The sequence below is a fragment of the Canis lupus genome, chromosome 21, assembly GCF_048164855.1.
Source record: "Canis lupus baileyi chromosome 21, mCanLup2.hap1, whole genome shotgun sequence".
In the NCBI taxonomy this organism is placed as follows: domain Eukaryota; kingdom Metazoa; phylum Chordata; class Mammalia; order Carnivora; family Canidae; genus Canis; species Canis lupus.
In genome coordinates, this window is record NC_132858.1 from 21,716,896 (window position 1) to 21,743,949 (window position 27,054).

Consider the following 27,054-nt stretch of genomic DNA (forward strand, 5'->3'; position numbering starts at 1 on the left):
TAAAAGTCAGTGTGTGTATTAGAAAGAGATAAGGAATTTGGAAAAGAGACAAAGATCACATTAAGAAAGATCTGGAGTGTAGAGCCACGCTGTGGAAGAGGAGGTTGTGGCAGTATTTAAACAGGATGGTCAAGGAAGTCCTTGTTGTGAAGGTCACATTTAAGCCAAAACTTGAAGAACAAGAGAGAAACAACCGTGTGTTTATTTGGGGAAAGAACACAGCAGGCACACTGAGCAGCTGTGCAGGGGTCCTGAGGCAGGAATGAGCCTGATGTGTCCATGGAACAGATGAAAAGCTATTGTGGCTGGAATGGCAAGATGGAAAGGTAGAGTGTGCAGAGGTTTAATCGGTGGCATCTCCAGACTTACGGTTCAAGGACTACTCTAGCAGCCTTGTTAAAACACTGAGAAGGGTGGGGGCAAAGAGAAAAGCAAGGTCAATCAGGAAGCCGCTGAAGCAGTCCAGGTAAGAGACAACAGAGACTCAGGCCAGAGTAGTAGGAAGGGAGGGAGTGGGACATGGTCAGATTCTGGGTATATTTGGAAAATGGAACCAACAGGTTTTCTCATGAATTGGGTGTAGTGGGTGACAGAAAGAGAGAAATCGAGGAGGACTTCAAGATTTTTGACCTAAGCAACTAGAGAGTTGGTTGGCACTGTCATTAACTGAGCGGGAGAAAGTTGGTGCAGAACAGATGTAGAGGGGGAAAGATCAGGAGTTTGGTCGTGCACATGATATGTTTGGGATGTCTGCTGGACAAGCAAGTGGAGAACTAGAGCCAGCAGCAGATATGAGGCTGCAGTTTTAATGAAATGCTTGGAGAAATAATTTTGGAAGTCTTCAACAAGTTTTTAAAAAACATAAGACAAAAAAAAAAAAAACATAAGACTAGATAAGGGAGTAATGGAGAAGAGGACAAAGGACTGAGCCCTGGGACACTTGACCCTTAGTAGGCAGGGAGAAGAGATACAGAATATGAATAACAACCAAAAAAATAAAAATAAAAAAAAATAACCAGTGAGACAGGAGGAATAATCAGAGTACTCAGCTTTGTGTTTTATGGCTCTCGGCAAAGGCAATTCTTACCATTTTAGTTTTTGAATTTCTAAGATCATTTGAGGGGCAGCTGGGTGGCTCCGTGGTTGAGCATATCTGCCTTCAGCTCCTGGGATCGAGTCCCGCATGGGGCTCCCTGTGGAAGCCTGCTTCTCCCTCTGCCTGTGTCTCTGCCCCTCTGTCTGTCTCTATGAATACATAAAAAAAATCTTTAAAAAATAATAAAATAAAGATCATTTGAAGAGAAGTTTGAGATGCAAAGGCTATTCTTAACTGACATTGACTCTTGGGTAATATATGAATGGTATCTTGAATTCTTTTTTAATCAGAGAAATTAAAGGTTTATGATTCTTTTTAAAAATATTTATTTATTTATTCTGAGAGACAGAGAGAGAGAGAGAGAGAGAGAGAAGCAAAGACACAGGCAGAAGGAGAAGCAGGCTCCATGTAGGGAGCCTGATGTGGGACTTGATCCTGGGACTCCAGGATCACACCCTGGGCTGAAGGCAGACACTAAACCACTGAGCCACCCAGGGATCCCTATGAATCCTTTTTTAAAAAGATTTTATTTGGGATCCCTGGGTGGCACAGCGGTTTGGCGCCTGCCTTTGGCCCAGGGCGCGATCCTGGAGACCCGGGATCGAATCCCACGTCGGGCTCCCGGTGCATGGAGCCTGCTTCTCCCTCTGCCTGTGTCTCTGCCTCTCTCTCTCTCTCTCTCTCTGTGACTATCATAAATAAAAAAAAAAAAATAAATTAAAAAAAAAATAAAAATAAAAAGATTTTATTTATTTATTCTTGAGAGACAGAGAGAGAGAGAGAGGGAGAGACATAGGGAGAGGGAGAAGCAGGCTCCCCACAAGGGCTCCGGATGTGGGACTTGATCCAGCATCCTGGGATCACACCCTGAGCCAAAGGCAGATGCTCAACCTATGAACCACCCAGGCATCCCAAGGTTTATGAATCTAACAAGTTTTGTAGCTTTAAATATCCAGTGGTAGTTTTTTAGACTTTGCACGTACTGCTTCAGAAGAAAAATAAAGCTATACACATTTTGCGGAGGGAGAAGAGAAGCACCATTTGTGAAAGAGAAAATGGTGTTGATCTAAGCCAAATTCTGTCTTAATAAAGTTATGACAATGATGGTCATAGTTTATCTCTATGTATAAGTTTGCCAGCCCAAAGTAGTCACACGACTTTGCTACAGACATTACTGTACTTTAAGTAGTAGTCATGATATATGTTAGCTTTTACTTAATTGAAACTTGTAGAGAACAAAAAATAAAACAACTGTTTAATGTAATTCACTGCTCCATGAGAAGGGTCATTGTTGAATTTTATGGTCTATATAAAGAACAAAGGGGGTGGATTGTAGATAACTGGAATATTTCTACAAAATACTTATGGTAAACATAGTTTATTCTAATTCTTTCATAGCATCCACAGCTTTCAACTAATAAGAAAACTTTAAAAGTCCTGTATTTGAAATCACATGAAGGGTAATTCATTATTAATACTAGTTGATTCCTTAATCTTCTATAATTTAAATATCCAAGTAAAATTGTACAGAAGTTTATATTAAAATTTTATGTTTATTTAAAAAAAAAAAAGCTTAAGGGTCACCTGGTTGGCTCGGTCAGTAGAGTGTGTGACGCCTGATTTCAGGTTTGTGAGTTCAAGCCCCACGTTGGGCGTAGAGATTACTGAAAAATAAAATCCTTAAAAAATAATGACAAAAATAAATAAAAATTTTAAAAACTTAGGATACACCATGATATCAAGCATACTTTGTATACAGAAAATTATACACTTGGAATGGATTTTTGCTTGATACTACATCTGAGATATTTTTTCAGGCATTCACAAAAAATTGTTGAGAGCTAAGTACTGAGAGCTAAGTACAAACTACCTTCTGAACTAAGTGCTGAGGATACAGCAGTGAAAAGACAAAAATTTCTGTGGTCTTGGAACTCACATTCATGAAAAAAGTCCTGTCGGGAAAAAGGAAACTTCGAGATTTTATTTTTTATTTTTTAAAATTTTTATTTATGATACTCACAGAGAGAGAGAGAGAGAGAGGCAGTGACACAGGCAGAGGGAGAAGCAGGCTCCATGCACCGGGAGCCCGACGTGGGATTCGATTCCGGGTCTCCAGGATCGCGCCCTGGGCCAAAGGCAGGCGCCAAACTGCTGCGCCACCCAGGGATCCCAAACTTTGAGATTTCAGAGAAGTACTGCTCAAGATGTGGTTCACTGACATCCTGCTTTGTAAGTATCAGTTGTGAATGTTAATGTGAAGATTTGTGTATTTTTACCATAATCTAAAAAAATGATGGAGATTGTCAGTGACACCACCCCAGAAGCAGGAAATCAAAAAGTGAGATGGAGGCAGGAATCTGCATTTTTTAAAAGTGTATAATGGTAGAAACCATTATCAGTAGAAAATTTAATTTTAGACTGTGATATTTATTTTCTCTCTTTTTTAAGTAAGCTCTCTGCTCAACATGGGCTTTGAACTCACAACCCCAAGATCAAGAGTTGCATGTTAAAAAAAAAAAAAAGAGTTGCATGTTCTTACAGACTGAGCCAGCCAGGTGCCCCTAGACTATGATTTTTAGAATATTTTTATCTTATTTATTTAATTAAGCAATCTCTACACCTAATGTGAAGCTCAAACTTATAACCTTGAGATCAAGAGTCACATGCTCTTCTGACTGAGCCAGCCAGGCATCCCTAGAATATCTTTTTCCCCAAAAATTTTTATTCAAATTCTAGTTCTAGTTAATGTATTGTGTAATATTGGTTTCAGGATCTAGAGTATCTTTTTTTTAAGATTTTATTTATTTATTCATGTGAGACAGAGAGAGAGAGAGAGACAGAGGCAGAGACACAGGCAGAGGGAGAAGCAGGCTCCATGCAGGAAGCCCGACGTGGGACTCGATCCCGAGTCTCTAAGATCACACCCTGGGCTGCAGGCGGTGCTAAAACGCTGGGCCACTGGGGCTGCCCTAGAGTATCTTTTTAAAAAAGTTATTCACTTCTTTTAGAGAGAGCATGCACAATTAGGGGAGGACGAGGGGGCATAGAGGGAGAGGGAGAGAGGAGAGAGAGAAGCAAACTTCCTGCGGGGTGCAGAGTCCAACTCAGGGCTGGATTTCACAATCCCCAGATCACAACCTGAGCCAAAATCAGGAATCTGACCCTTAACTGACTGAGCCACTCGGGATCCCCCAGGACCTAGAGTATCTTTAAAGTCCTCATAGACCCAAGGTCTTTGGTCTCCTTAAAAAGGCCATTTTATGGATGCCTGAGTGGCTCGGTGGTTGGGTGTCTGCCTTTGACTCAGGTCATGATCTTGGGGCCCTGGGATCAAGTCCTGCATTAGGCTCCCTTTGAGGAGTCCGCTTCTCTGTCTGCCTATGTCTCTGTATCTCTGTGTCTCTCATGAATAAATAAATTAAATCTTAAAAAAAAAAATCACCTCCCCAAAAGACCATTTTAAGGACATGCAAATCTAAATTTTTCTTCTAAATTATGAGTGGATGGATTCAAATTTGTTTAAATGAACTCATTTGAACTGACAATCTATACCAAGCAATGCAAAATACATGTGAGCAAAATCTTCCTAAGTAACAGAAGAGGGTATTTTCAGGTGTATATTAACTCTTTAAGCTTTAGAAGACTTTGTAATAGCCTACATGAATAAACATTTTATTTGCATGTCTATTTATTGTTTTTCAAATTCTACCAATAAGTGAAATCATATGGTATTTATCTTTCCCTGTCTGACTTTCTGACTTCTTGCACTTAGCATAACATCCTCTAGTTCCACCTATGTTGTCATGAATGATAAGATCTCATTCTTTTTTATGGCTAATATTCCATTATACCACTTCCTATTTATCCATTCATCTATTGAGAGACACTTAGGTTGTAAAGCTGTTATTTTTTTAAAACTCTGTATTTTGATAGAAGGATAATTAATAAATCTATTATATGCCTAACACTAGATACTAAAAGAATCTGAATGGTTAAAATATGCTCTCTGCCCTGGACAATCTTCCAGTTTTGTTAGGCAATCCACATGTGTGTGCTGAAATAATTAGGTAATATCTGTACAAGCTGGGGGAGGGCACACTAAATAGTAATATATTTGGTAAGTGCCATCGGTGGTCAGAGAGGGAATACGTCAGAGCACAGACTATCCAGTGAAGAAGGTGGGATTTGAGTTAGGCCTCCAGGGTGCCTAGAATGTGGTTAGGCAGAGAAGAGGAAATAGAGCACTTCAGGGGAGATAAATATAGCACAAACTGGCAAAAATTATTTAAGATGTTACATAAATTGTCAAAATGATCAGTAAAGTCAACTTTTTCAAAAACCCAATACTAGTGTTTGTCAAGGCTTGTTTCAGAGTTTGGTATGAGTATTTTTTTTCTCTCTCAGGCAGTGAGAATGAACATGTGTTTTTATTTAATTATGCAGCCTGGGAATGCCTGAAATTGGTCCTAAGCTGTATCTTATCTCTGTGAGCAGGACCCAACTGAGAAATCACAGAGGAAATTCCTTGAACAGAAGTGGGGCCACGTTTTACTACCACCAGGGGGAGAGAGCATATAAAAAAGGACTAACCAGTTGGCATTGTTTTCTAAATCTTCAGAACAGCAGGTATCCGGATCCGGATCCGAGGCACTAACTAAACTGTGGTTCTAGGATCACAGTGTCTTAAGTTTGTAGTCTTTGTAACAAGCACATGTATTTTCAGTATTGTATTCTTTGAACCACTCGTAGGACCTTCTTCCAATAAGCTAACCAATGAACTCCCACCTAACGCCATCCTAACTTACAACCTAATCACCCCCCCAAAAAAAACAAAAAACAAAAAACAAAAAAACCAACCTGATCACCCAGGCATCCTCCTTTTTTTTTTTTTTTTTAATTTTTATGATAGTCACACACAGAGAGAGAGAGAGGCAGAGACACAGGCAGAGGGAGAAGCAGGCTCCATGCACCAGGAGCCCGACGTGGGATTTGATCCCGGGTCTCCAGGATCATGCCCTGGGCCAAAGGCAGGCGCCAAACCGCTGCGCCACCCAGGGATCCCCTCCTTTTTTTTTTTTTTTTTTTTAGGCACCCTCCTTCTAACCAGACATATGTTCCAGAGGTTTAAAATGATTACAAAATTCCTAAATTTGGAAAAAATGGGCAAGTATCTGGCAATTGAATTACTAGTCCCTTACATCATTCATCCTTTCAGAAGCACCCACAGCAGTGAACCTCTGGATTGTTCACCTTCAAATTCCCGTTAACAACCCTCCCTCCTCTTCTCTCCTAACCTTCACTCCCTTTGCATAGCAAACCCTGTCCCTACCCTTCTGACGGGGAGTGACTTTGGAGGCGGCACCGATCTCCTTGGCAGCTAGCCCCATGGCCAGCCAGCTACCCTCCTAACCATGACCTCTAGACGTTGCTCTCCTGGGCCAGATAAAGATTTGTTTGTTTTTTTACAGGGAGGGATGCCTGAAAAACTCCGTGCATTCGTCATCATGACATAATTTAAAGCACTAACGTTTCAGAACCAACTACTAATATTCTGAACATGACTTAGCTTATGTAATGAAATAGCTTCATGGAAGAACTTCATGCCACGGGCACCCGGAGGGCTCAGTTGGTTAAGTTTCAGATTCTTGGTTTCTGCTCAGGTCATAATTTTGGGGTCTGGAATTAGCTCTGCGCCTAACCCAGAATCTACTAGACATTATTTATTTCCCTGTTCCTCTCTCTCCAATAAATACATAAAATCTTAGAAGTAAACAAAACTCCACCACACCAGGAGCTCCTAGGTGGCTCAGGCATTAAGCTTCAGATTCAAACTCAGCTCAGGTCTTGGCCTCAGGACCTCAGCGCCCTTGGGCTCCATGCTGGGCGTGGAACCTACTTAAAAAAACAAAAAACAAAAAAACCCTCCACCCCACCGGTGAGGGCACTGAGGCACAGAGCAGTTAAGCCACTTGCGGAGTCCCGGAGTTAACCAACGGTGGCGCAGGTCGGCACCCTGACAAACGAACTGAGCCGGCGGGCACCGCCTGCGCCCAGGTGAGCTAAGCCGGCGGGCACGGCCTGCGCCCAGGTGAGTCGAGCCGGCGGGCACGGCCTGCGCCCAGGTGAGCCGAGCCGGCGGGCACGGCCTGCGCCCAGGTGAGCCGGGCGGGCGGGGCGCTCACTGCAGCCGGCGCTCGGGAGACGCCGAGCAGCGGCGGGAAGCAGGCGGCGGCGCGGCCCCCCGGCCCGGGCTGACCCGCTCCCCACTCGGCCGCCGCGCGCTGCCCCGCGCACAGCGCAGCCCGGGAGCGCACCTCTTCGCGCCCGCGGGGCTGCGGGTGACAAGCCGCCGGGGCAGGCACGTGACCCGGGTGGGGGCGGGGCTCCGGGGCGGGGCGGGGGCGGGGCTCCGGGCAGGCCTCGCCCCGTCCCGGGCCAGTTACCGGGCGGCGGAGGCGCGGGCGCCCACTCGGCGGAGCGGCGGTCGGGCTCCGGGGCGATGGCGACGGTGCGGGAGAAGGCGGCGGCGCTGAACCTGTCGGCTCTCCGCAGCCCGGCGCAGAGGCCTCCCGGTAGGTGCTGAGGACCCGGGTCCGGGCGGGGGGCGGGTTCAGGCTGCGTCCTGCGCGCACCCCGCGCCCCGCACCCCGCGCATCCCGCGCCCCGCAGCCGCTCGCGCCGGTCCCGTCTGTAGGCGAGCTGGGTCCTTCTCCCGCGGGGCGCCACCCCCGCCCGCCCAGCTCTTGCCTAGTTCCGCAGCTCGAACGTCGCCGCCCTTCGCCGGCTCCCCGGTCCCCGGAGCCAGCCGCTCCCCGGCTCCCGCCTCCCCGCCCCCGGTGCCCCCGGTGCCCCCGCCCGCTTGGCTCCACCGCGCGCCCCTCTCGCCCGCTCTGCTCTCCAGACTCCCTGGGAGTGACGGGCTGTTTCTGTTCGACTTGGCATTAAAAAAAAAAAAAAAGTATTCGTTATAATTTTCTGGACGAGCAGCATTTCAGTGAATAGAAGTTTGAACTTTTAAAAAATGGTCCTATGACATTCGGGGGGAGGTGTTGGTGAACTCTGCCGCCAGCCTGACCCTCTCTTTGGGGGCAGTTTGCTTGGCCTCTTTTTTTTTTTTTGCATCTTTCTTTGAACGTCCAAGCAAATGAACGGAATGGACGATCGGTTCTAAAATTCTGATCCTAGCACATGTACAACTCAGTAAATAAAGATATTCAGATAACACTTGTCTTCCCCCCCCCCCCAACCTTTCTAGAGAAGTTACAACCTTTCTCCCTTTCTGTATCTGCTGTGTGGGGGTGTTAACAGGTTCCTGTCTGACAAAAACTTTTCCTTTGGAAAATACCAACCAGTGAAACTGACTCCTTCCTCAAGACGACAGTAGTCAGTGAATTGACTTAGGCCAGTTGGGTGCATCTCAATGGCTCCAGTCTTGTGTTTGATTTATAATTACTAATGCTCCTTTTAATCTTCAAAATACTAATGATAAATGGTGATGGAGAACTACGTGCCTAGGAAGGTTCGTAATATTGATCTTATTCAGCTCCAATTTAAAGAATTCAGATAAGCATATGAGGACTACATTCAGAATTTCTTTTTGTTTTACATGCTGAAGAGAAGGGATTCAGTCATCACTTGAGAATTCAAAATTGGAAACAGTCTTGGGAAATCTTTAGGCTTACTTTCTGAGTGAAAGAAATTGCCAGCTTTTCCATGATTAGAAGAAACATAGCACCCTGTCTTCTCTGACAGCTGAGATACCAGTTCTGAGCTTTGGGCATTTGTGAACAAGTTCTGAGACAGCATAAGGGAGGATGTATTCAAAATTAAATAGACGACTCTCAGAGGGAAGAGCCGAAATGCTGGTTTAGCAGATTTGAACCCAAGGAAAAGACCAGTTTCCTGCACTGCAGGTGCAGGGGGCAGAGGAGGGCCCACTGCCTTTTTTCATTTGTTTTGCTTGTTAAGAGTTGGAACCCTACCTGTTTGCATTTGTTAATCCCTCTTCCACCCTTTAGTGGCTCTGTCACAGTCCCATGGAGCACAGTAATAGGAGCCTGTGCTGCTTCTTGGTCCCTTGCTATTCGCTCTCTGTGTGCTCTGGCAAGCAGCTTTGTCTTCTTCCTTTTCTGCCTATTAGTTACTCTTCCACACCTGTAACAACCAGGGACCTGATTTATGTAGAAGAAATGAACGCTGTAAGCTAACCTTCAGCATGTATTTTGAAGATATTTGCCTTTTAATACAAACAAGAAAGTGGTACGTTCTCCTGCTATCCCTTTATACTGTAACCTAATTCTTTGAATTCACCTGGTATCACTTTTCCAAGGAGCTCAAAGTACTTCCCATATGCTATCTCATTAATCTCTATGAATTAAAGTAGGGGCCAGTGCCTACTTAGGTGGGTAGTTCCCCGAACCTATTTTAAAAGTGTTATTAGAAGATATTTCTTTTACATACTTTACCTACTTGCGGCCTTCTTTTTAGAGGCAGTCTGTCTTTAGCCTGACATCTCTAATAAATGTAAGGGGAAAACAAACTTTGGACTATCAAAACCAGTATGCAATAAAAGCATTGCATCTTGGTATCAGTGTATAGCAAGTTTTCCCCACTCAATCACAGCTGTTTATGTGAATCCCCAAAGCTCAATTCTCTACATCTGTCTGTTTTCATAAGGTTTTGGTTAATGTCCAATAGATGTTCTTTTCGTTTGTCTTGACAATTCTGTGAGTAATGTTTTAAAACCTCTTGGAAAAAAAAAAATTCCTGAAACTCTCTTTAATCCTAAATGACTTAGGCTTTACATACGATTTTCTGATGAAGAGTTTTATCCTCTGGTATGGGGCACCTTGGTGGTTCATTCGGTTAAGATCGTGACCTTTGGCTCAGGTCATGATCCCAGGGTCCTGGGATCCAGAGTCCTGAGTTGGGCTCCATGTTCAGTGGGGAGTCTGCTTCTCCCTCTACTCCTCCCCCCTGCTTGTGCTCTCTCTCTCAAATAAAATCTTTTAAAAAAAATTATTTTAAAAAATCCTCTGGTATGTGACACATCTGTCTTATCTGCTAGCAGTCTTTACTGTTTAAAGTTTGACATCATCAGGTGGTATGAATAGTTAAAGGATAAACTCTTTGAGGGTAGGGACTCTATCCCCTTAGTTCAGAGGAAGGAAGAAGAAGAAAGATACCTTCTCTTTTTACTTTTTTAAACCATTTTTATGGTCTTTTTTTTTTTTAATTTCCTTTTTTTTTTTAAAGAAGCAGCTTCCTTTTTTTTTTTTTTTTTCCTTTATTTATTTATGATAGTTACACAGAGAGAGAAAGAGAGGCAGAGACACAGGCAGAGGGAGAAGCAGGCTCCATGCACCGGGAGCCCGACGTGGGATTCGATCCCGGGTCTCCAGGATCGCGCCCTGGGCCAAAGGCAGGCACCAAACCGCTGTGCCACCCAGGGATCCCCCCCAACTTTTTTTTTTTTAATTTATGATAGTCACACAGAGAGGGAGAGAGAGAGGCAGAGACACAGGCAGAAGGAGAAGCAGGCTCCATGCACCGGGAGCCCGACGTGGGATTCGATCCCGGGTCTCCAGGATCGCGCCCTGGGCCAAAGGCAGGTGCCAAACCGCTGCGCCACCCAGGGATCCCTTTATGGTCTTTTTTATTCTTTTTCAAACACTTGTGTCAAGGGCTGACTTTCAATAGGTCACAGCGAGAGAGCTGCCCTGCTATGTTCAAAATCCAGACCCAGAAGCAGGGTCTTTTATGAATGGTTTAGTTCTTTTTACTTTTTAAATACATTTTTAGACTTTAGAATAGATTTAGATTTACAAAGAAGTCATGAAGTTGGTAGAGTCCTATATGCCCTTCACTGATTTTCCCTTACCATTAACATCTTACGTTAGTACCTTTGTCACAATTAATGAACCAATCTTAGCACATAATTATTAACTGAAGCCCATACTTTATTCCAGATTTCCTTAATTTTTGCCTAATGTTCTTTTTGTGTTCCAAGATCCCATGCAGGATATTATATTACATCGAGTCCTTAGGCTCTTCTAGATTCTGACAGTTTCCCCCTTTGTTTTGAGTTACACATCTGATCGTTGCAGGGTACTGATGCTAGCCTCCTGACATATATTATCTCCTGTGATCCTCACAGTGACCGAGAGACCTGGAATTAGCTCTGTTTTCAGCACAAAAGTTATGGTGTTTGCCCAAGATTGCATCATTAGTAAATGATAGAACTGAGAATAGAACCCAGGTACCTCGTGCTTCTGTCTGTGTGTATCCACAGAAACTAGCACGGTACCTGCTGCACTAACACAAGTTTTTGTGTCTAAATAGTATTCAGTCAATCCAGTTTTTGAACTTCGGGCACTGCTGACAAATTCTTTGTTGTGGGGACTGGCCTGTATTTAGCAGCGACCCTAGCCCCTCTACTCACTAAATGCCAGCAGCACTTACCCCTTCTCAGCTTCTGACAGCCAAGAACATCTCCAGACATTGCCAGATATTTAGTTGGGAGTAAAATCATCCACTAAGAACCCCGGCATTAGCCCTCCTGTAAAAAATTTTAAAGTAATATAAATTTTCATCTACAACTAACAAGTATTAAATAACCAAATGTATTATGTATTATGTAACTGTCTATAAGGCAGTTAAATAAGTTGAACTTTTGAAAACTGTAAAGATATTTGGAAAAAAGAAGGTACTAGCTCACTGTTCAAGTTTTGTGGAAAATTGCCTAACATGAGCTATCTGAATTCTTTTTTTTTTTCTGGTGGGGAGGGGGCAATCTAATGCTCAAGAATGAAAAGGAGATTGTTACATGTTCATTTAGAAGTAGCATTTTTTTTTCATAGTTCTGTGTGTGTTTACCTTGCATTGGGATCCACTTTCATAATGTGTATATTGATCTAAGGAGGTGAATAATCCTAATTTGAAGTAATTATAGAACTGTTTTTGATCCTAAATAAGTTTCACCAGCAGGGCCACAGTTGATGTGTTCTGCAGATCATGGTTCAAGCTGATTGTCCCTTTGTAACTTTGTTTTTTATTTGTAACTTTGAATAAGTAATTTGTTGGCATGTCTGCCTTATGACTTGATTTTTAGAGAATTATTGTAATAACTCGATTATTTAATGGGTATTTATAGAAAGAAAGATAACTTAGTATTACACATATATCAGAGTTCAATTTTTAGAAATTTACCTTTTTTATTGTTGGTAAACTCTTTTGGGTAAATTTCAAGTACATGCTACTGGAAAACAAAAAAAGATGAGTCTGCTTGAAAAATGAATGTTGGGATGCCTGGGTGGCTCAGTGGTTTAGCGTCTGCCTTTGGCCCAGGGTGTGATCCTGGAGTCCTGGGATCAGGTCCCACATCAGGCTCCCTGCATGGAGCCTGCTTCTCCCTCTGCCTGTCTCTCTGCCTGCCCCTCTCTCTCTCCGTATCTTTCATGAGTAAATAAAATCTTAAAAAAAGAAAAGAAAAATGAATGTTAACTAGCCTAAATTTATATAGTGCTTACAAGCATGTATAGTATGTTATAGATCTAGTTTAAAACAATTTTCTAGGCCATCTTCCAAAAATCGTTTTATCTGATAAGGTCATATTTGTTCCTAAGCCTCATTTCTTACTATATTTTATGTGGTGTTCAATGTCCATATCTAAGTGGACATGGGTAGAATTTCAGTCTCTAAAATCCTATAATCAGCAGTTTAGACCTGAAACCAACCTTAAACACAGTGTTCAGCTCTTGTATCAGTAAGTGAAGAAACCAACCTGTAGAGATTAATTCTCTTATCCAGGGTTATCACAGCTGATCTCTAGACTCTTTGATCCTTCCGTCATGCTTTTAGAACATTCTTGACCAAAAGTAAATAAGGAAGCATCAGGATACAGATAGTAATGAATTTCCTTTCCTTTCCTTTCCTCCCCTCTCCCCTCTCCCCTCTCCCCTCCCCCCTCCCCCCTCCCCCCTCCCCCCTCTCCCCTCTCCCCTCTCCTTTCTCCTTTCTTTCTCCTTTTTCCTTTTTTTCCTTTCCTTCATGATTTTATTTATTTATTAATTCATGAGAGACACACAGAGAGAGGCAGAGATACAGGCAGAGGGAGAAACAGGCTCCATGTAGGGAGCCTGATGTGGGACTGAGTCCCGGGACTCCAGGATCACATGCTGAGCCAAAGGGAGATGCTTAACTGCTGAGCCACCTAGGCGTCTCTTATTATATGTATTTCTAAAAATGTTTTATTCATTTATTTGACACATGGAGAGAGAGCACTAGCAGGGGGGAATAACAGACGGAGAGGGAGAAGCAGGCTCCCTGCTAAGTTGAGGCTCAATCCCAGGACCGTGGGACCATAACCCAAAAGGAAGGCAGATGCTTAACTGACCGAGAGACCCAGGCACCCCTCTTTATTTATTTTAGAGAATGGAGAGAGGGGGTAGGGGCAGGAGCAGAAGGAGAGGGGGAGAGTGAATCTCAAGCACGCTCCAGAGGCCCAGCACAGAGCCTAACATGTGGCTTGATCTCACAATCCTGAGATCATGACCTGAGCTAAAATCAAGACGGGGGTGGGGTGGGTAGACACCTGGGTGGCTCAGTGTCTGCCTTGGGCTCAGGGGGTGATCCCTGGGTCCCGGGATCGAGTCCCACATCGGGCTCCCTGCAGGGAACCTGCTTCTCCCTCTGCCTGTGTCTCTGCCTGTGTGTCTCATGAATAAATAAATGAAATCTTAAAAAATAAAATAAAATCAAGAGTGGGATACTTAGCCCAGTGAGCTACCCAGGCACCCCAGATAGTGATGAATTGTAAGAAATGTCTAGCTCATATGCAAGTGAGGGTTGGGGACAAGCCAAAGCTGAAATTCTGATGCTGGACTTACAAAGCGCTCATTGTCTACTACTGGTTCTTGAATCCTGTTTAGAAGTCACAGTAATTTGTCTTACTGGGCCATGGTCTGCTATACTCATATTCATTTCAGCTCTTAGATGATGATAAATAAGTTTCAAACCAGCATGTGGGATCTGTGTTCAGCTGGTGAAGTCAGCATTAAAAAAACAGGTTATCCTGGCGTGGGTTTTGGCACATGTACTTGTCAAGTGCAGGGTATATTATGTAGTAAAGTATCTGTATGAACATGAGCTAGTTTGGGTCTGTGGGTGGTGATGCTTGGGGGGAAATATCCCAGGATGCAATGTTGGGAATTAATGGTCAGTGAGAACAGAGGGGACCTGAAAGGGCTGAATTGTATCATGCCTGGAGGACTTTGGAAACACTGTGTAGCTCACAGGTGCCTACTATCCTGCTCTAACCTGTTCTTTAATCTTTTATACTGCGTTATCCAACCTGCAAAACTTCCTGATTTCCCATATTTAAGTAGCAAGTTAATACGGGGAAATTTATTCTTCTTACTTCCCCTCTGAACATTAGCCTTTTCCATGTCACTGAAGCTGTGTATGCTTTCCCTCCCACTCCCTTCTGTTGTCTTATTGATCTCCAAGTAGGAAGTGACTCAGCCTTGATTTTTAGGATTTCTATACTTACCTACTTGTAATTTAACTGTTATGACTGATGTGTTTCAAATTTAATATCATTACCAGCCCAGAAGTCTGTTTCACTCCTACTTAAAAGGCTCTCTGATCTCTACAAGTTTGGATCTTATTTTCCTCTCCTGTCCTAATCCTGTGTACTATGGCTAGTATATAGTATAGAATTTATGATATCTTACTATATTTTAGGAATAATGACTTTTTGTTTATTGGTTGTTTTATTTAATGACTGCTGTTTTTTAAATAGCTTTGTTAAGGGTTCACAAATCTTCTTTCCTTTTCTTCTTTTTTTTTTTAGGGCTCACAAATCTTTTTTTTTTTTTTAAGATTTTTATTTATTTATTCATGAGAGACACACACAGAGAGGCAGAGACATAGGCAGAGGGAGAAGCAGGCTTCATGCAGGGAGCCTGATGTGGGACTCGATCCCCGGTCTCTAGGATAATGCCCTGGGTGGAAGGTGGTGCTAGACCGCTGAGCCACCCAGGCTGCCCAGGGCTCACAAATCTTAAAGTTGTTTTGTTTCTTCTAATCTTATTGGCTCGCTTAAAGCTCTTTCACTTAATCCAAATCTTCCAGGAAAGGTTGATGCCGAAACTGGTGACTTACTTTTTAATATATTTACATTTGAGTACTAGAGAAAGTATAATTTACTACGTGTGAAACTGGGAGCAAGTTTGTTTAACTCATGAACCTCAATTTCTTCAAAATAAGATTATTAGTAAGTATTTCAAAGAAGTTTATCAGGATTAAACAACAGAAGTAAGAGCTTGTCCTATTTAAGTACTCAAATATTAGCTCTTATTAATAACAATATGATGAAGATTTGAAAAGAGACTAGAGAACAGACATTAAGTTCATTTAAATCTCAGCTATAATATCTACTATTTTAAGAAGTTAAGAATATTAACTGTGAATACTTCTTTTTTTTTTTTTTTTTTTTCAGTTCTTATGGCAGGAAATAGTACAGAGTTCTAGACATCAGGAATGACCTGGACATATTTTGAGATTTCATTAAATGCTCCATTCCAGCTCTATTCAGTAGATATTAAGTACTAAGCCAGTAGTAAATCTAGTTCCAGCTTGGTTTATCTAGTTGATTCTCCATAATTCAGTCCTTAAAACTGCTCACATGATATGTGGATAGCTGGCATCAATTACTACCTTCTCTGTTTAGTACTGGATTACGGAGTATCTTTAATTTTAAAATATAAAGACAGTCTTGCTTATTATTCTAAACTAACATTATAATGGATAAGTTACCCATCTACGTTTGGTATGGGAAGTATACAAATAAACAAAGGGCGTGCGCGCGCGTGTGTGTGTGTTAGTAATTTTCATGGTGAAGATGTTAAAATTTCTAAAAGTGTCCTAATGACACTGTAAGTGAATATGTGTAATGGTTCACTATGATTTATTATAATACAAAAGATGAATTCCAAATGACCCACTTAAAATTTATGACCCAAGTACATTAAGTGGAATTTTAATGTCCTTCAGGAACTTATCTTTGCTTTCATCTTGTACATTCTGTTTTATCTAAAAAGGCAGGAAGATAATTTCAGGTAGCAGTTTCTTTAATTATAGCTCTTCTTATTCCTTACAGTTGTACTGATACATAGTTTTCCTTTTTACATGACCTTAAGGGAAGTAAGGTTTTCAACTTCACTGCAGAGTATCCTAAAATTAAAGTAATACACTTAACAAAAATGGGGGCTTAAAAATTAGAACCACTGGTGAAAAAATTAGAACCACTGAATATTCAGAGGATCGTTGAAAAGTGTAACACCTAAAAAGGCATACTTTGTATTTATGTAAAAAGGGAGCCAGCCAGCCAACAAGCTGATGATTAGCTAGACTCTATTCCATCAGTTTATTAAAACCTAAGGTCCATTTTTTTTCCTTTTGTTTCTCCTTTTCTTTGTAGTTTTGCCAAAAGCAGTTTATTATAACGAGGGTAAATGTGATAAATGTTTGAAAGCATGTTTTCTTTCTTTTCTGTTTTGCTAAAATCTTGCCCAATTTCTGTGCTTTTCCTATCTCTGTGGTAGCCTGTAAGCTCCTATTGGGCAGGAACCAGTTTTCCCTGTTACAAAATACTTAACTCAGAAGCCTGCAGAATAGGAAGCTTTAAAAATACTAGTTTATTCCAACTAATTGTGTGTGTGTATAACTATACATTTATCTATTTACTGATAAATGCTTTAAAATCATATAGACCATGAGCCAAAGGCCAGTATCACCTCTTATAATAAAATGTCTGGAAGTTACACTTAATCCCTGTGAATCTATTTTCCATCTCTCAAATAGAGATTATGTCTATCTCATAGGGTTGCTAATGACCCAATACTATTTCTGTAAGGCACTTAGAGTTCTAGCACATAATTTGCAACTGCCACAAGGTCCTGCTTGATTTGTACTCCCCCACCCCAAAGACCATTTCCACTCCCTTTTCATCTCACTTCCTAATGTTTTTTCCCTGGTCACCCACTCAGGCCATGCTGGCTTTGTTCCTCCTCTCCTGGCCAAGCACTCTTACTTCTCGGGCCTTTGCTCTTTCTGTTCTCTCTGCCCTTTCCTCAAATATCTGCACAGCTTGCTTCCCGGTTTTACTCAGGCTTCTGCTTAGATATCACCTTGTCAGACCTTTCCTGACATCTCATCTGAATAGCATTCTCCTCCTCACCAGGCTTTTTTTTTTTTAAGAAGTTCTTTTTTTTTTTTTTTTTTTAATTTTCATTTATTTATGATAGTCACACAGAGAGAGAGAGAGAGGCAGAGACATAGGCAGAGGGAGAAGCAGGCTCCATGCACCGAGAGCCAGACGTGGGATTTGATCCCGGGTCTCGAGGATCGCGCCCTGGGCCAAAGGCAGGCGCTAAACCGCTGCGCCACCCAGGGATCCCTCACCAGGCTTTATTTTTCTTCTTGGCATTCATCTAACATATACATATTGCCTCTTCCCATAAAGTATAAGTCCATGAGAACAGGGACTTTATTTTGCTCACAGTTGTATCTTAGCACATAGAACAATGTTCAGCATATAGTAGGTACTACATGTTAAATGAGTTGCTACTAATTAAAAGTTCAATAGCAAGCTGACTTCATAATAGTTCCTTATTAGTAACTTTAGAAATTGCTGCTTTTTGCTTAAGGATTGCTTAGACCTGGTTATAAATGAACAAGGCTACTCTGCGTTTTTTCCATTCCAGGTTTCAGTGTGGCCCAGAAACCATTTGGAGCCACATACGTGTGGAGCAGCATTATAAACACTCTTCAAACACAGGTGGAGGTGAAAAAGCGAAGACACCACTTAAAAAGACACAATGACTGCTTTGTTGGTTCAGAAGCTGTGGATGTCATTTTTTCTCACCTAATTCAGAATAAATATTTTGGGGATATAGATATTCCTCGGGCCAAAGTGGTGAGAGTGTGTCAAGCACTTATGGACTATAAAGTATTTGAAGCAGTTCCAACCAAAGTCTTTGGAAAAGACAAGAAACCTACATTTGAAGATAGTAGTTGCAGCCTTTATAGATTCACAACCATCCCTAACCAAGACAGTCAATTAGGCAAAGAGAATAAACTATATTCATCTTCCAGGTCAGTATATAATGTTAGATTATCTTGGGGTTGGGACTCCTACGTGGCTCGGCGGTTGAGCACCTGCTTTTTGGCTTAGGTGGTGATCCGGGATCAAGTCCCACTTCAGGCTCCTGCGAAGAGCCTGCTTCTCCCTCTGCCTATGTCTCTGCTTTTCTCTCTTTCTCTGTGTCTCTCATGAATAAATAAATAAATCTTTAAAAAAAAAAAAAAGATTATCCTGGGGATATTGGCAGGATTTCATCTACTTTTCAGTGAGAGACTGACTGGCTTTATGTTGTTTTAGAAATTGTAAATTAGGCTAAATTCTGGGTCCATGGGTAAATTTGATAAAATACAGTGGACTTCTGTTTATTTGGTGTCTCCTGGAATTCTTAGTCATATTTTATATTTGGCAGAAATATTCAACAAACTGATTTTTCTACTTCAATTTACAATTACAGTGTAAAAAATATATTAGTTTATACACAAAGTGGTATGAGAACAGAAAAGGTGGAGGTAGGCAGGTAGGTTATCACTAGAATCCAGGAAATGGTGGATGTGAAGTATGAAAGACATGTGGGGCCCAGAACGCAGAGGGTTTCCTATGACATAAGAGTTTGCGATCCGTCATACAGATGTTGGGGAGGCCACAGAAAATGATCTTGTTTCTTAGAAAGGTCATCCTGGCAGCCATGCAGACAGCCTAACAGGGAGAGCTAGGTAGGAATCTCTTGCAATAGTGCATTCTACAGATGAGAGTGAATTAAGCAGCTGTAATGAAGAAGGAATCATTTAAAGGGAGACTGGGAGACAGAATTGTAGAACTCCGGGGCGCCTGGGTGGCTCAGCAGTTGAACATCTGCCTTTGGCTCAGGGTGTGATCCCGGAGTTCTAGGATTGAGTCCCACTTCGGGCTCCCTGCATGGAGGCTGCTGCTTCTCTCTCTGCCTATGTTTCTGCCACTCTCTGTGTGTCTTGTGAATAAATAAATAAAATCTTAAAAAAAAAAATAGTAGAACCCAGTGCTTGAAATGGATGTATGGGATAAGTGCATAATTGGTTATTTGTCATGCAATAAAACATTTCCCTTTTATTTCCTTCAGCTAAACTGTTGTAGCAGTGACCATGTAACTGAAGCTCTTATAATTGAGATTAACCCAAAGAGTTTTAGTGCTACTTTCAGTTATTTTTAATGTATTGTGTATCAAATATTGTGTGTTTTTAATGTATAAATTATCTTAATGTAATAACTTTTTTTTAATGTAATAACTTTCAAAAAGATGAAAAAATTTACCTTTCTATATAGAAAAAAGATATATATATATTTTGACATATAGGGAGGAAATTTGAGGGTAAGGCAGGGCCAAATCAGTGCTTTCCAGATGCAGGTCTACATGCTTTATCTGAAACCTTTGGGGCCACATGCATTTAGAAATTTGGAATGTTGGGGTTTTTAAAAAGATAATTTTGTACCTAGACCATCTATTAGATAACACTCCTAGAGGAGCCTGGGAGAGCATCTGGGAACCAAATGCATTAGTATTTCTACATTAGTATTTTAAACAAAATACTTCTACCAACTGGGATAAGACTAAGTCTCGGGACCAATTTTGTCACCATATGAGTTTTTTTTTTTTTTTTTTTAAGATTTTATTTATTAATGAGAGACACAGAGAGGCAGAGACCTAGAGGGAGAAGTAGGCTCCTCTCAGGGAACATGATGCAGGACTTGATCCTGGATCCCAGGATCATGCCCAGAGCCAAAGGCAGATGCTCAGCCACTGAGCCATCCAGGAGTCCCACCGTATGAGTTTTGAATGAATTTTAGATTTCTCACAGCTTTTTGGGTTACAGAATTGTGGATAAAGGATTATAGGTCTATATTTGGAAAATGATGAGCACTTTCCACCAAAGAATGCCCCAGCAATAGAGATAACTGATAAAGACAGTAAGCATAATGAAGTTTGATTATGTCTTAAAATTGGAGATCAAAATTTTAGTCATTGAATTACTTAAATCTAAATATTCAAAGGAAAATTTAGAGTATATTTAGGCTTGAGAAAGAAGGTGGATGTTTTTGTATTCTACTCTTATAATTTGCATTTGTTGTGTTTTTGCTCTGAAATACATAAACTTTGTAGAAACTCTTAGCTCTCTGATAGTAAAGTATTTCTCTGGGCTTACTAATAAACATTAATTTAAAAATTAAATTCATTTTAGGTATTCGGATGCATTATTTAAGTCCTCTGATATCAAATCAGCAAGTTTAGAGGACCTGTGGGAAAATCTGAGTTTAAAGCCCACTAACTCCCCTCACGTAAACATCTCTGCAACCTTGTCTCCACAAGGTAAGTAAAGATACAAGTGAGAAATAGAAGACTAATTTCGGATAAAATTATTTAAAACTTTTCAATCTTAACCTTTATTAGAATTTAAATATTCAAAGCACAAAGAAAGAGCACACTGTGTATTAAAGCTGTTTATATTAAGTTTTAACAGAGGTCTATTATCTTTAACAAATAGATCAGTGTTGGAATTCTTGAACACTGACTTTTGTCCTATCAGCTGGAGGAGGTTCAAATCTGCAGTGTTTTTTGCTTGTAGATTTTTATTTATTTAAAATATGCCCTCAGATACTTTCTCTAACATTTTATTAGGTTAAGGAAAATTTTGAAAATTACATTCAGACATTACAGAACTTATGTTCTTCTTTGTCTGTGGCAATGGAATGTGGATTAATGACCAATTTCTACCTTCCCTCCCCCACCCCAGTTACGGAAACCCGGAGTGGAATAATCAGCCAATAGTTTCAAACCAGTTTTCAGATTGAATAATGAATCATTCTTTCTTCCAAAGTCCTTATTAACATGTTATATGACTTGATCTCTTATCTCTGCCATATTGCTTTTACAGTAAAAAGAATGACAAGAATTCCTGTCGTCCAAAGTCTGTTCTCCTACACTTTAAACAAATCTTGAATTGTTTTACTTTGTCATAAGAACCCACTTCATAAGGTTGCCTTTTTCCCCCTCCTTCTTTTCTTTTTCTTTCCTTTTATTTGGCCACAAATTTGTACCTAAGACTTGCCTAGATAAGTATTGTGGTGAGCTTTTAGTAAATACTGTTACTTTTTACCTTGTCATTTTTCCTGTGTAGTTATTAATGACATATGGCAAGAGGAAACCATTAGACGTCTCCTGCAGCTGGTAGACCTTCCGCTTCTTGACTCCTTGCTCCAACAACGAGAGGTATCCACAGTTCCTCAGCCTAAGAGGCAACCTGACTTGGTCAACAGCAGTAACTATCTGGATCGAGGGATTCTCAAGGCTTACAGTGACTCTCAGTATGTGGCAATACATTTATCTAATAATTTGAGTGTGTTTGTAGGAAGATCATAGGTCATGGTTTTAAGATAATCTTTTGAATTCTTCCGTCCACAGGATCAGATACGCGTTAGTCGTACATCAAGTGAAGAAAATGTTTTATAGTCCCATCTTCTTATCTTTGTTAAAATGTAGGGCTCTCTGGTCTTCAAAAGGACCTGCTACAAAATGAAGAGATTTGGCAAATTCTTTTTTTTTTTTTTAAGATTTTATTTATTTATGAGAGACACAGAGAGAGAGGTAGAGACACAGAGGAAGAAGCAGGCTCTGCAAGGACCCTGATGTGGGACTCAATCCCAGATCCTGGAATCACGCCCTGAGCCAAAGGCAGACACTCAACTGCTGAGCCACCCAAGGCATCCCACCAATTTGGCAAAATCTTTTTTTGTTTTTTTTTCAATTTGGCAAATTCTTAGACTCATTTGATTACCTATACTTTTATGCTTCTGCAGAATATATTGAATATGTATTTTTTTATTTAACTAGTTTTATTAAAGAAATGAAAGTAACTCTTGCTCTCATATTTGACTATCATTTTTCTGAATATAAATCTTAAGGTGTAAAGGCTTAATTTCAGGTGCTAAGGGAAGTATGATTTTTTTCCGTTAAGAGGAAGGGTTCTATATTCCTTGCAACTTTGAAACTCTTCTAAGTAGAATTATTAAAGGTTAAAATCTTGTATTTTCTAGCTTATTTAATTTTTAATTATTTCGCCTCAGCAGTAGTTAGGGAGATGGGAATGTTTAAAAGGAATGGAACTTAAATTTTTCAGCTTATTATTCAACAAGTATTTAAATCATTATGATGAGCACTGAGTTTATAAAAAATAAAATTGAATAAATCACACCTATAATCTCCTTTTTTTTTTTTTGAAGAGGGGGAAGTGGCAGAGGGCTAGAGAGAATCTTAAGCAGGTTCCACCCCCAGCACACAGCCCAAGGTAGGGCTAGATCTCATGACCCTGAGATTGTGACCTGAGCTAAAATCAGGATGCTTAACTGAGTCTCCCAGGTGCTCTACACATCTCTCTATATATATATTTTAAGAATTTAAAGCATATTTCTGTCATCTAGTTTTTTTCTAAGTTTATTTTTTTTAAGACTTATTTTATTTATTTGAGAGAGAGAGAGAGCACAAGAGCAGAGAGAGGGAGAAGCAGACTCTGCACTGAGTGGGGAGCCTGACATGGGGCTCAATCCCAGGGCCTCAGGACTCTAGGACCGTGACCCAAGCCAAAGGCAGATGCTTAACCAGCTGAGCCAGCCAGATGCCCTTCTAAGAGTTTATTTTTAAATAATCTCTATACCTATCACAAGGCTGAAACTTACAACCCCAAGATCAAGAATTGTATTCTTCACCGACTGAGCCAGCTTGGCGCCCCATATTTCTACAGTTTACCTTACATTTTAAATAGAGTGAGAAATTGTGCTAGAAGTGACCTTAAAATATCATCTAGCTGCATCTTCCTATGAACTTGATAAAACTGATGTGCAGAAAGGTGACATGACCTGCCCGATAATAATGCATCTGGGTCATGGCAGAGTTAGTTCGCCTGGGTTCATAGCAGTAGAGCAACATGATTGTTTTTTTTAATTTTTATTTATTTATTTTTTCAAAATATTTTATTTATTCATAGAAACAGAGAGAGAGAGAGAGAGGCAGAGGGAGAAGCAGGCTCCATGCAGGGAGCCCGATGTGGGACTTGATCCCAGGTCTCCAGGATCACACCCCAGGCTGCAGGCGGCACCAAACCGCTGCACCACGGGGGCTGCCCTGATTGTTTTTTTTAAACTTTATATAAAATGCATATATTAACAAGTTGAAAATTAAAAGTTACTCATTCTGGGCAGCCCGGGTAGCTCAGCGGTTTAGCGCCACTTTCAGCCCAAGGCGTGATCCTGGAGACCTGGGATTGAGTTCCGCATCAGACTCCCTGCATGGAGCCTGCTTCTCCCTCTGCCTCTGTCTCTGCCTCTCTCTTTGTGTCTCTCATGAATAAATAAATAAAATCTTAAAAATAAATAAATAAAGTTATTCATTCTGTTTATTGAAATGTAGCATTTTTTCTGAAGTTACCGGGTTGCATTATGTTGGAAATTAATATGTTATGTTTGAAACCCTACCTTATGGTTTTCTTTTCTCTCCTAGGCAAAGTGAGAGATGATAGATCGATCATACATAAAGCTCTAAAGTATACAACATCATGTTAGAAAAATACTGGCCTAGGGGTCAGATCTGGGATCTAGTCCTGCCTGGGACCTTGAGCAAGGAACTTAATTTAAGAGTTTCTGGGCCTCTGTTGCAAATTTAAGAGTACAGACTGGATTTTGATTGATTTTTTCAGTTTATATTGTAGTGGATAGCTTCTGTTTTCACTTCAAAAAAAAAAAAAAAAGACATATGAAGCCAAACTTTTTATCTGTGATACACGATCTAGCTCTATGTTAAAAAGAATTACATATATCTATCTCTAAGTATAAAAATTTACCCTCATGGCAAACTTGAAATAGGTAGTAAATTAGGTACTGTGTGTATATATGTTATTCTTTGCTTTATAAAATAATTAAAATATATTTTAAAAAATAGTTCTTTTTTCCCCCATAGGGAAGATGAATGGCTCTCTGCAGCAACTGACTGCTTAGAATACCTTCCAGACCAGTTGGTGGTGGACATAAGCAGAAACTTTCCTGAGCAACCAGATAGGATAGACTTAGTGAAAGAACTTCTGTTTGATGCCATTGGCAAATATTACAGTGGCAGAGAACCTCTGTTAAATCATTTATCTGATGTTCATAATGGCATTGCAGAACTCTTAGGTAAGTAAGATCTTACTAAATACTGGAATTTGTCTTTTGGAGGAAACAGGAAAAAGTTAATTATCCTCAGAATTAACCAAATGGCACTGCTTGCTTCAAGCTTGAAATGGATCTGGATTAATCCCTGGAAGGTATGTTTACTTCAAAACTTCTAGGGCTCATTTGAAAAGAGGCTTTAGTAACCTCTAAAGTTATGCAGGGACTTCTGGTTGGCACAGGGAAATGCTGCCCTCATTCACTGGAAGTTTAATAAGTATAGTGTGGCAGTTCTCTTTTTTAGAAAGCACTACCATTTTTCCCCCTTCATTGTCTTCAGAATGGTAGACACTCTGTCCCTCTACCAATGAGCCAGACTGTTCCACATGGTTTGTTGAAAACAAATTGGGGGTTTCAGAGAATCCTTTCTACTTTTCTCAGGTAGAGGCAGATACATCAGTACTTTACACATATTGTATCCCTGAAATGTGTTGAATTAATGAAAAGCAGGCTGAGAATTCATTTACGAAGCCAAGAGTTTGATTTAACATCCTAAGTTAGAAATAGAAAAAAAAAAAAATCCTAAGTTAATTATGACAAAGATTTAGGGTATTAGTTGCCAATTTGAGAATAGGCTGCCTTGATGGTTGCTATCGATCATTTATTGTAATTACTAGTCTTTTTGTTCTATTTTGCTTTTGAAAATGGTTTTGAGGGGCACCTGGGTGGCTCAGTTGGTTAAGTCTCTATTTTTAGCTTAGGTCGTGGTCTCGGGGTCCTGGGATCGAGGCCCGTGTTCAGCTCTCTGCTCAGTGGGAAGTCTGCTTCTCTCTGGCCCTCTTCACCGCTCGTGTTCTCTCTGTCTCTCAAATAAATAAATAGATAATAGCTTTGAGTAAGTTGAGTGTTTAGCTTAAGCTTTACCTTGAATTTTGTTCCCTTTGAGAGTCATATTTGGTCAAAATTAAAAGCAGTTTTTTCTTTTGGCTGAAGTGAACGGGAAGACTGAAATAGCATTAGAAGCCACTCAGCTCTTTCTAAAGCTTTTGGATTCCCAAAATAGAGAAGAGTTTAGAAGACTACTGTATTTCATGGCTGTTGCAGCACATCCTTCTGAATTTAAATTACAGAAAGAAGTAAGTCTTTTGTCTAAATGTTAATTGTATTCAGTAGCCTTAATACTTACAGGACCCACATGTCAGATTATCTTACATGGGGGATCCCTGGGTGGCGCAGCGGTTTGGCGCCTGCCTTTGGCCCAGGGCACGATCCTGGAGACCCGGGATCGAGTCCCACATCGGGCTCCCAGTGCATGGAGCCTGCTTCTCCCTCTGCCTATGTCTCTGCCTCTCTCTCTCTCTCTGTGACTATCATAAATAAATAAAAAAATTAAAAAAAAAAAAAAGATTATCTTACATGGGCATAGGTATGTTGAAATGAATAATGGCTATTAATATTCAACATTGCCTTTTTTAAAAACTCATTCTTTTAAATATACACTATTGGGTGTGTTTTGTTTTGTTTTTATAGAGTGACAACCGAATGGTTGTGAAAAGGATATTCTCAAAAGCTATTGTTGACAATAAAAATTTATCCAAAGGCAAAACTGATCTTCTGGTACTCTTTTTAATGGATCATCAAAAAGATGTTTTTAAGGTAAAATTCTGAAGGTAGTTAAGTTGAGCTTATGTAATAGATCATTAGATTAAAATGCACTTGAATAATGTCCTGTCTCTCTCTTTTTTTTTTTTTTCTTTCTTTTTTTAAAGATTCCAGGAACTCTGCATAAAATTGTTAGTGTTAAGCTCATGGCCATTCAGAAAGGAAGAGATCCAAATAGAGACACAGGTAATCAGAGAAATACTATTTTCATGGTCTACCAAAGATAAATTCCTAGTGTTTATTTGAAAGTGTTTTGCTTTAAGTAGTTGCCCTTTAATTTCAACTAAACTTTAAACTGAGAGTTATCTAGACTTAGTAGAGAGCCTCCTTCTGTCAAAAAGTAACCTGACCAAGGTTAGAAAGTCAGCAGTGCTTAGCATCTTCAGTGCATTTTACAAATTGAAAAATAAAAATATTGCTTTTTTTAAAGTTAAATCTGAGAAATAGATTCATTGACCGAACTTTTTACTTTATTTATTTATTTATTTATTTTTAACTTTTTACTTTTAAACTTAAAGGATATATATATTGCCAGAGAATTGATCAAAGTGATTATTCTGACCGTACACAGAAGACAACCAAGGATGAACTAATGAATTTACTAAAGACTATTGATGAAGATTCAAAACTGTCTGCCAAAGAGAAGAAAAAATTGCTAGGTCAGTTCTATAAGTGTCATCCAGACATCTTTATTGAGTATTTTGGAGACTAATTTTTTTACTGTCTGTATATAATTTATGTATTTTAAGAATAAATTATGTATCCTAAGTATCTAATCACATTTGTAACCTTAGAATTCTAAATATGAAATTGTACTTAATAAAAGTTTTTTTGTATAAAGTTCCGTGTCTGAAACTGAGTATTAGATGGTGTATTGCTGTTAAGTATTGACCTCTTTAGGGTGAGCTGATTTATAATTCCTGTGCCCAATGCTTTATAGAACATCATAGAAATTTAATGTTATGACATGGCAGTATTTACA

General features: G+C 40.2%; 1 protein-coding gene and 1 long non-coding RNA gene across 5 annotated transcripts in view; one reads left to right on the forward strand and one right to left on the reverse strand.

Moving 5' to 3' along the window:
* LOC140612857 (uncharacterized) overlaps positions 1-27,054 on the reverse strand; it is a 36,246-nt gene that overhangs the window by 3,595 nt on the left and 5,597 nt on the right. The window contains exons 3-4 of one of the 3 annotated variants that reach the window (XR_012013967.1): positions 11,558-11,654; positions 9,087-9,250 (exon numbers count right to left, since the gene is read on the reverse strand). The exons of 1 other annotated variant lie outside the window; for it this stretch is intronic. This is a non-coding gene — a long non-coding RNA (uncharacterized lncRNA). Of the gene's footprint in view, positions 1-9,086; positions 9,251-11,557; positions 11,655-27,054 lie in introns of those variants that run through there. One more of the 3 variants, XR_012013965.1, reaches the window with a different exon arrangement.
* DEPDC7 (DEP domain containing 7) lies at positions 132-26,912 on the forward strand. 2 transcript variants are annotated; one of them, XM_072791061.1, is made up of 10 exons: positions 132-326; positions 3,119-3,325; positions 17,863-18,253; positions 20,456-20,583; positions 21,392-21,578; positions 24,223-24,434; positions 25,404-25,546; positions 25,941-26,066; positions 26,180-26,258; positions 26,591-26,912. In XM_072791061.1, the coding sequence occupies exons 2-10, from the start codon at positions 3,301-3,303 to the stop codon at positions 26,782-26,784; spliced, it is 1,485 nt and encodes a 494-aa protein (XP_072647162.1). In that variant the 5' UTR covers positions 132-326; positions 3,119-3,300; the 3' UTR covers positions 26,785-26,912. The 2 variants fall into 2 exon arrangements, with proteins under 2 accessions (XP_072647162.1, XP_072647161.1); XM_072791060.1 differs by lacking the exons at positions 132-326; positions 3,119-3,325 and adding an exon at positions 7,512-7,668.